General features: G+C 48.3%; 1 protein-coding gene across 1 annotated transcript in view; it reads left to right on the forward strand.

Moving 5' to 3' along the window:
- GFRA4 (GDNF family receptor alpha 4) overlaps positions 1-6098 on the forward strand; it is a 70175-nt gene extending 64077 nt beyond the window's left edge. The window contains exons 6-8 of the mRNA XM_052681852.1: positions 49-183; positions 272-429; positions 2393-6098. Coding sequence (XP_052537812.1) covers positions 49-183; positions 272-429; positions 2393-2539 — 440 coding nt within the window. The 3' untranslated portion in view covers positions 2540-6098. The remainder of the gene's footprint in view (positions 1-48; positions 184-271; positions 430-2392) is intronic.
- The last annotated feature ends 3602 nt before the right edge of the window (positions 6099-9700 follow it).

Below are 9700 nucleotides of genomic sequence, written 5' to 3' on the forward strand. Positions count from 1 at the left end.
TCCTTGAATTCCCAGCTTTGGGGTAACACTTCTCCACCCTTCCCACAGGCAGCCCCATCACTCCAAACTACATTGACAACTCGACCTCCAGCATAGCACCCTGGTGCACGTGCAACGCAAGCGGCAACCGGCAGGAAGAGTGCGAGAGCTTCCTGCACCTCTTCACGGACAACATCTGTCTCCGTAAGTATCACCCAAGGAAGGATGCGTGTGCTGGCCCTTGGGAGCATTGCCCTGATGGTGCTTTTTTCCATCTCTTCCCCACACAAAGAAAATGCCATCCAGGCCTTCGGCAATGGGACCTACCTGAACGCAGCCACAGCCCCATCCATCCCCCCCACCACACAGATGTACAAGCAGGAGCGAAACGCCAACAGAGCTGTGGCAACCCTCAGCGAGAACATCTTTGAGCACCTCCAGCCTACCAAGGTAAGAGAACCTGGCCCAAGGGTCACTCGGCTGTATCCATGCCTCTCCACGTCCTCCAGTCCTCCTCACCGCAGCTCCATCTTCCAACTGTGTCACTGCATCTACATGCAGATAATCAGCCTCCCCTCCACTTTCTAGACTCCCTGACTCATCTTCTTCCTCATACCATGACATCTTCTTACCCGACACCAAGCACAAGGCAATGCTATCCTATTCCTCATCCTCTCCTCAGTCCTGCTGATCACCATCTCCTTTCTTTCATGAGTGCTAATCGTAGAATCATAGCATCACAGAATGGCCTGGTTGCTAAGGAGCACAATGCTCATCCAGTTCCAACCCCCTGCTATGGGCAGGGTCACCAACCAGCAGCCCAGGCTGCCCAGAGCCACATCCAGCCTGGCCTTGAATGCCTGCAGGGATGGGGCATCCACAGCCTCCTTGGGCAACCTGTTCCAGTGTTTCACCACTCTCTGAGTGAAAAACTTCCTCCTAATATCCAACCTAAACCTCCCCTGTCTCACTTAAAAACCTCTTGTCCTATTACTGTCCACCCTCATAAACAGCCATTCCCTCTCCTGTTTATACTCTCCCTTCAAGTACTGAAGAGAGGAAGCTAATGAGAAAGATGGGTATTCTAGGAACATTCCTGTGCTTTCTGGGAGTGTAGAAGAAAACCAGAACCACTGGTTCAACTGCTTGCCCAGTTGTGGAGCATTCACATAGGTGCAGACAAGCTTTTCAGCTGCTGGAGGTCATACATTGAAACTTAACTGAGCAAGGATCACCAAGCATTGAAAAACGTCGGCTGAAAGATTCTACCCATCAGCAAGTTTTTAGTATCGAAGTAATATTAAATTGAAATCGTTCTAAAACAAATACCAGGTTAATTTACTGATGATGACAGTAATAAGCATTAAATATTTTATTATTAAATGAAAAGCAATGACCTTGATTCGCCGCCCACTAGAGTAATCTTCAGATTGAATTATTTTACTAGTGAATAATTAACTGTGACCCTGATTTGCTGAACATGCAGGTAACAGAAGCTGTCACTAGATTCTGAGGACTGAGCTTGTGCCTTGTGTTGAATTAGATGGTACCTCCTGGGAGCTTCCACATGCAGGTTTCTAAAACCTTTTCCCAAACCATCTCACACAACTTTGTTTTCACTGAGCAGTTATCAGGTCTTGCAGTAGGTGCAGAAGTGTGGCCTCAGCTTCCCAAACTGCTTTTCAGGGCATGGGTAGCCATGCATTTTCATCAGAGGAGATTTGCATCCAGGAGAGCTGGAGGACTTGCTGGTGCTCACCAGACCTTTGTGCAATCTGAGTCAAAGGCCAAGACCCTGCACTGAGAATTTTATCCAAGCCACCACTTGCAAGCAATGGAGAAGCTGTGAAACTCATTTGTGATTGACAGCCTGGTCCAGATGGCCACGTGCACAGTTCTTTCATAGCATCATGGAATCATTAAGGTTGGAAGAGACCTCTGAGATCCCCAGCCCACCTCCATCATTCCCACTGTCTGTGTCCCTCAGTGCCACATCCCCTTCTGGAACACCTCCAGGGATGACAACTCCTCCACTTTCCTGGGCAGCCTTTGCCAGTGCCTGATCCCTCTTTTGGAGAATAAATTTTTCCTCATATCCAACTTGAACCTCCTCTGGCACAATGTAAAGCCATTACCTATGGAGTAATCTACCCAGGTCCCAGCTGCTGCTTGGTGAAATGCCTGCTGATGCCATGGAGGTACCTCCAATACTTGGGGATATCTCCACCTGGAGAGGTCACTGCGTCAAGTCATTGACTCCACGGGCATGGATGTCCCCTGACCAAAATGGGCGTTCAGGCCCCCACTTTCTTTACAAAAAGAAACTTTCACCACCATCATCTCCAACAGAGCCGAGCTGACCACAAGGCTAAAAACCATAACACTCACCCATGCTTTTTCCTTTCTCTTGCAGGTGGCTGGAGAGGAGAGGCTCCTGCGGGGCTCCACTCGTCTGTCATCAGAGACCTCCAGCCCAGCAGCTCCTTGCCACCAGGCAGCCTCCCAGCTGCAGCTGTGGCTTCTCCCTACTCTTGCTGTGCTGAGCCTCTTTGTGATGTGAAGCAGAGTGGGATCACGCCGGGCAGTGACTCTCTTTGTGTTGGTTTCTTTAAAAAAACAAAACAAAACAACCAGACAAGGAACTTCTTTCAGGAGGTGGGGTAGGAGGAGGGAAGGGATGGGAAGGAGAGGTGAGTGTGTAGGTATCCCTTTCTCCTCCTCATCCATCTTCCAATTTGTTTGATTTTATACAATCAGCATCACCAACAACCAGCTCATCTTTGTCCTGGCCACTTTTCACCCCACAGTGTGGTTGCTGTCTCTCCAGCTCTCTGTGGATTGGGGTTGTGAGCCACAGACAGTTCCCTTGGAAAAGCCAAAGGAGAGAGCTGAGTCAGAAAATGAGAGCTGCAATGGAAATGGTTTCACCTTCCCCAGCCAAGAGGGGAAAGACTTTTGATGGATGAGCTGTCAGGACATTTCCTCAAGCCCCAACTCACGCTGTGGGACATTTGACAGGACAAGTCAAGCGTTGTGTCGTACAGATCATCTCCAAGGCTGCTCAGGACCCAAAGGACAGCCCATCTGGTTCATTCAGAGTGAAGAAACCAGAGAACCTGGTGAGAAGATAGTTGGTTCTGTTCACTGGAGAGGATCCTGAAGCACCTCTGGGGTGGAGCAAGCAGCCATACAACAAATTGGCTATTGGCTCACAGGGACCATCCACCTGCTTGAAACTACAGCTGACATGCAACCAGCACGCATCTCCAAGATGCCACCAGCTCCTTGGGCCCTCCTGTCTGGGAAACGTGTCATATATTGATCATGTTCAGGAAGAAACACGTGTGTTGCATTTTGTTAATGGCTGGCTTTCTTCGTGTCTCAACCTTAGCATCTCTACTTACCGGTCCTGTGAAGTGTTTGGGGTAGGTATTTTTTCATGACATCCAAGCAGCCAGGGGTCAAAGTCATTCCACTCCCAGCCAACCTCTCTATGTGCAGGATAAACTTGTGAGGCTACAGCTAGGACTTGATACGAGTGTAACACAATCCATTCTCACCAGCTACTTGTGCTCCTGTTGGTCTCACAGAGAGACAGAGGGACAGTTGAGGGATGTCATTATCTGTGTAAGGAAGAGATAGGATACAAAGGGTTTTCATGTCCATGGTAGGGAGTGGATTGTTACAGACCCCTTCCTTGAATAGCTGGAGGAGGAAATCCTTGTTAGCTTGTAATCACAGAATCACAGAATTGTAGGGGTTGGAAGGGACCTCCAGAGATCATTGAGTCCAACCCCCCTGTCAAAGCAGGTTCCCTACACCAGGTAAACCAGACCAGCACACTAATGACATTGCCTCCTGCCAAGTGCCAATTAGTCAGCCAAGGGGTGGCTTAAGCAGAGGCTGGCAAAGTGACCCAACCAGATGGAGCATGAGGACAAATGTCTCCCTGGTTGCTCAGGGCACAGAAGGGAATACACGTGACCTTGTTATACACGAGCATCCAGAGGTCTTCCCTTGAGGAAGTGAGGTGGGGTGTCCCAGAGCTTTGCAGGGAGATGAATTCCATGCTTGACCAAGACAATAAAGAAGGTGGTAAGGAAAAGTAGCAAGGTTTCCTTAGACAAATGCTTTCCCAGGTTGACCACTACAGGAGGGACAGGAGTGGCTCGTTGCTCCCTGTGAGTTTTACAGGGATTACAGGGATACAGCAGCCCATTCACCCTTCGGTTTCTGCCTCTCTACGGAACAACATCAGTTGCTCAGCATTTGGAGGCATAGAAAAGTTTAGAAGCAACTGAAATTTCAAGGTCTGGAGCTTTTTATTTCCATTCCCTGCAGAGCACTTTCCATTGCTTTATGCTTCAGGTTTTGCTGAGAAACAGCAGCGACTTTCTTGGGGGTTTGTTCCAATATAAAACCACACTTGTTTGCGAATGAATATCTGTGGAAGCATGAGACAGGTCAGAAACCCTCCTGGCTGTGTCCTGGCTGAAGTTCTTCACCTGGGGTTGTCCTAATCCAGGAGACAGGATCCTGGAACACACTGAAATCTTGCATGCAGTTTGCCAGGGGATGTGCTGAAACAAATCGTGTGTGCCAAAACTTCACGGCCAAGAGGATCTCCCAGTATTGGAAATGCAGGCGGTGGCACAGGTCCCATACCTCCCTTCATAGCCATGCCCTGAGCTGTTGTGAACATTTCCAGAGCATCAGTGGGGCCATCTGTGCAAGTATGTGGTGTAAACCCAAAATCCTGTGTCCTCTGAGCCATAGGTGAGAAAGATTAAATCCTACTGCAGAACGGCAAGGAACTTCCTCAATGCCGTGAGGTCGTGCTGTGAATTGCCTTCATCTGCTGCTTTCCGTTCAAGTCCTGTTGTCCAGCCTTGCTCTTTTGCCCACCTGGTTTCAGCAGATGGGTCTCCACCAGCCTTTGGTCTTCCTGTATCATGGGCTGAGTCTCTGCACAGGATGGGTGTGCAAGGGTTGGGATGTATATGTCAGGCTTAGAACATCTTAGGATGTTGGTTGTCTCTGAGCTTTGCTGGCCAAACAGACCCTCAGATCCCATTGTGGTGTCTTCTTGTGTCCTCAATTCTGGGAGGATGGCAGAAGTGTCCTGAGGCTGTGAAAAGCAACAGCAAATCACTACGGATCTTATCACAGAGGCCTTGCATGAGGGGGTAAAATAAAGGCGAATGGTCTGCTGGGATTCCTGCAGAAGTGTAAATGGGGGTCTGTTGGAGGGTTCTTTGTTGTGGTCTTGAATGAGGGGTCTGAACAACACCTACAGAGCTGACTTTGCAGGTCTGAAAATGCGCTCCCCATCCTCATCCCTTGTGCTGTGGTGTGAGTTTGGAAGCAGCATCCACCCAGCAATGAAAGCCTGCTGCTTGCCCAGGAGTTCCCTGCAGTCTGGGGATGCTTCCCAATGAAGAAAGTCACGGAGCTACAAGCTTCCACACAGCAGGAAAGGGCCAGTGGTTGGGATGGGTGTTAATATTGTGGGGGAATTAAAAAAAAAATCCAAAAAATCTGCATGAATTTTCCTGACCATTCCACCTTATTTTTCTTTAACGATACTTCATGGCCGCTCTCCCTCTAAGCCCATTCACAAACCAAACTTTGCAAACAAAAATAAGAGTCACAGCAGCAGAGGGAAAGGACTGAGTGAGCCTAAGGAGAGAAAGGGAGACAACTTTTTAGCAATCACTCCATACCTGGGGACTTCCATAAGCACAAAGAAGAGTCATGGGAAAAAAAGCAGTGGCCAGCCAACTTTCTGTAGCCACTGAACTCTGTTGTTTTTTTTTTCTGGCTGCTCAGCACCGTTTTGCAGTGGTTCGGCAGTTCCTCGCATCTGTGAGATATTGTGTATGTACAAATACTGCGTTGTTGTCCAAGCAAGAGCATGAGCAGAGAGGAAAAGTGATGCTGGGAGAGTACCCCTATGGGCGGCAGGGGATGCTGATGGGTGCTGATGGGTGTGTGTGTGTGCACATGGGGAGGATGCTTGGTGTCTGCCTGTACTGCCGGGGTGTAACCTGTACTTATCTCTTCTGTACGAGTTGATATTCAGACATATCCATGAATAAAGCACACATGCATTTTCCTGACTGCCTGCTGCTGTCTGTGACGCGGGGTCTGGCTGTGCCCAGGCACTGTGCATGAAACTCACTCCTCTTGCACTATAACAGAGCTGGAAAGAATGGGGGGATGCCCTAGGGGGAGATTATAGAGTACTGGGGCTCAGAGCCCCCACACTTGGCTGGAAACTCCAAGCTGGTGCATCCCAGCCTGGAGAAAATGGCTTTATGGAGACACAACCAAAGGAGAGCCACCAACGCAACCCACAGACCTGCTGAAGCTCTGGGGATGTGTGTGCTGAGCACAGAGATGGCACACGTGGAGCAACGTGGGGAAGGCTGTGCTCTCAGATAGGTAGGAAGAGGGTGAGGAAGGGCAGCAGTTCACATTAGCCAGCATGGAGATGATTTGTGCTACCAACACCTGTGGGCCATTTTTGGTACCTAAAAAAAGATGGAAAATAAAGAGACAGAAATCTTGAGTTGGAAGGGACCCATCGTGACTCTTGAGTCCAATGTTGCATTTTTTCCTCTGAAATTTGTACCTGCAGATACACGGAAAATTTTCTGCGGAAACTCCAGTCAGTGGAATCTGAAATGTGCCGTGAAAACACTGCAGGTCGGATGGATTTGTTACAGAATCACAGAATGGCCAGGGTTGGAAGGGACCTCAAGGATCATGAAGCTCCAACCCCCTGCCACATGCAGGGCCACCAACCTCCACATTTCATAGCAGCCCAGGCTGCCCAGGGCCCCATCCAACCTGGCCTTGAACACCTCCAGGGATGGATGGGGCATCCACAGCCTCTCTGGGCAGCTGTTCCAGCACCTCACCACTCTCTCTGTCAAGAACCTCCCCCTGACATTCAACCTAAATCTTCCCTTCCTCACCTTAAAACCATTTCCCCTTGTCCTGCTGTTATCTGCCCTTTCAAAGAGTTGATTTTTCCTGCTTCTCAGCCTGAGCCCAGCACACCAAAGCCCATTGGGCCTTTGCTGGAGGACACAGGGACAGGTGCCCCAATGGGGATGGACAGCAGAGGTGGGACTCAGCCCATGGTTTCAACAAGGACATCCTTAGGGATCTCCAAAAGACATCTTGAACGTGAACCTGGGTATCCCTGCTCACGGCAAGCTGGCTCAAGCATGCCTGTGAACCGCCCTAAATTTTGGGCAGAAAAGAGATACCAGAATCATAGGATCATCAAGTTTGGAAAAGACTGCTAAGATCATCAAGCCCAGCATTGACCCATCCCTAGCATGCCACTAACCATGTCCCTAAACTGCCCAGGAACAGGGACAAAGGCTGAAGCAAGAGCAAGTGAAGTGGTTTTCTATAATTTCCAGGAAAAACACCCATAAACCAAACATTTTGAGACCCCTAAAGGGTCACCTCTGGAGGTTCAGAGACACTCAAGAGTCTGGACAGGGCTCCGAGCACCTGATGGAGCTGTGGGTGTCCGTGTGCATTGCAGAGGAATTGGATCAGTCAGCCTTTAAGGGTCCCTTCCAACTCAAACCATTCTGTGATGACTCCATGAACAACAAAAACCCACAAAGACAAAACCCTCTGCAAATTTTTTTTGCCGAGATGGCAATCTGCATTAGCTGTGGTGCTCTGGCTCATTTCTTCATCAATTTCTCTTGCCCTTTTTCCCATTAATGTGGAAAAATCAGATGTTTGTTCTTCCATCATACCAAAAAGATGGCTTTAATACCAACCAGTGATGCGCAACCCATCCAAGAGCTGGAATATTCTGGCATTACAAAATATCCTGAGCTGGAAGGGACCCATAAGGATCATCATGTCCATCTCCTAGCTCCACATAGGACTGCCTCTTTTCTTAGCTACAAGCCTGGCTCCTGCATCTGGCAGGGCTGCAACGTGGTTATTTAGGGACCACAGTTAGTGAGCATGATGGGGATGGGTCAACAGTTGGACTTGAAGAGCTTAGAGGTCATTTCCAAGGTTAAGGATCCTGTGATCCTATGATGTTACGTGCCCTAGTGCACCCTCCACCCCAACTGGAGATGGAGGTGTGGGATGGTTTTGTCAGATGAGGTGAAGGATGCCACCATCCTTCAATAGTGAGAACTATTGGTGATAGGTGGACGGTTGGACTGGATGATCTCGTAGGTCTTTTCCAACCTTGGTGATTCTATGAAGCTCTTCTTCCTCCTCTCACGTCTGGTGCACAGCAAAAACACATCCCTAACTCTCACCCCTAACTCTACAATCAATTTATTCCCCCCTCCCCCCTCGTCTCAAGAAATAAGGTTAAGAAAGAAGAAAGAGATGGAAAAAAGAAAAAAGAAAAAAGAGTTTTTAACCAGATCGTCTACCTTTTATTTCAGAGGAAAGATTTGCATTATTTACTTTTATTTATGTACAGGTACTTCACATTTGTATTTAAAATGCACAGACCTCCCAATAATTTCCTCGATCCTGCTTTAAATTAGCTGTTATTTTACAATACAAAAAATCATACCAAAAACTGCAGTCCTAAATGTGTGTATGTATAACACCCACAGTCCCCAGCAATGAAATAGTTTACAATACTTGCTCATATTTACATATGAATGCAATAAATGCTAAATTATACATATTAACAAACTAAGCTCAAGTCTGAACACGGATAAGAATCGTAAATAATTACAGAACAACAACAAAAAAAATAATAATAATCCAGAATAGAGTTAATTCAAGGATCCTAGTGTAAAGAACATTTATTGTGCACAAATTTCAGAGTAATATAAAACCTGTATTTATGTTCTTTTTGCTTTCTTTGTTAAAAATGGACCGACGTTGTGTTACGCTCCTCCACAGCTTCTATCCTCCTGTCTTCTGGTGAGGTTTGTGGAGTCAGTGAGAGGAAATGCCTACAGAACTACAGTACCTGGAAGACGCACAACATCGCCCATGCGTAGTGTTAGGAGGTTACAATGGGAACCTGACACACAAGCAGAAAAAAAAGCCAAACCAAACAGTACATCCACAACGTTGTTGTATTCCCAGCATGGGAAACTCGCCTCATCGGAGCAGCTTGCGACAGAAAAAGCGTGGAGGTGACTGAAATTCCAATGGCATGGATGAAAACAGAGGGGTTCATCTCTTCCTCCCCTTCTCGTGGCTCCACTCCCAACCCCACAGCGCTCCCTCCTGTCCCCACACCATTCCCAAATGGAAAGAGGGAGCAGGAATAGAAGAGATGCCAACAAGTTTGCTGTAAGTTGGGTGGATTGAGTTGAGCGTCGCCCCCGGTGTGTAAGGAGCAAATCTGTACTTCCTTGCAAGCTCAGCGCCGGCAAATCCGTATTTGTGGGGATAGAAGGGGTTGCCAAGACTCATGGTGAAGGGCTGAGGCTCTGCCCCCAACCTGGGGTCTTGCAGGAAAGCAAAAGCAGCAAAAGCTGACTGATGGGGCTCTGTGCCGTGGTACTTGGAGCTGACACCACATTTTGGCCTCGTGGGTGGACGTGGATCTCATCAAAGCTCATCAACCTCTCATCGAGCTGCCTTATAAAACCACGCCACGAACCCGAAGACACGTTTTGGAAAACACTGAAGCACAGAGAAGACGATGTTTCGGAACAACATTCAGCGCTCGCAGCGTCCCAAAGGAAGCCCGTAT

This window comes from Tympanuchus pallidicinctus, unplaced genomic scaffold (genome assembly GCF_026119805.1).
Source record: "Tympanuchus pallidicinctus isolate F22 unplaced genomic scaffold, pur_lepc_1.0 scaffold2, whole genome shotgun sequence".
Classification (NCBI taxonomy): Eukaryota; Metazoa; Chordata; class Aves; order Galliformes; family Phasianidae; genus Tympanuchus; species Tympanuchus pallidicinctus.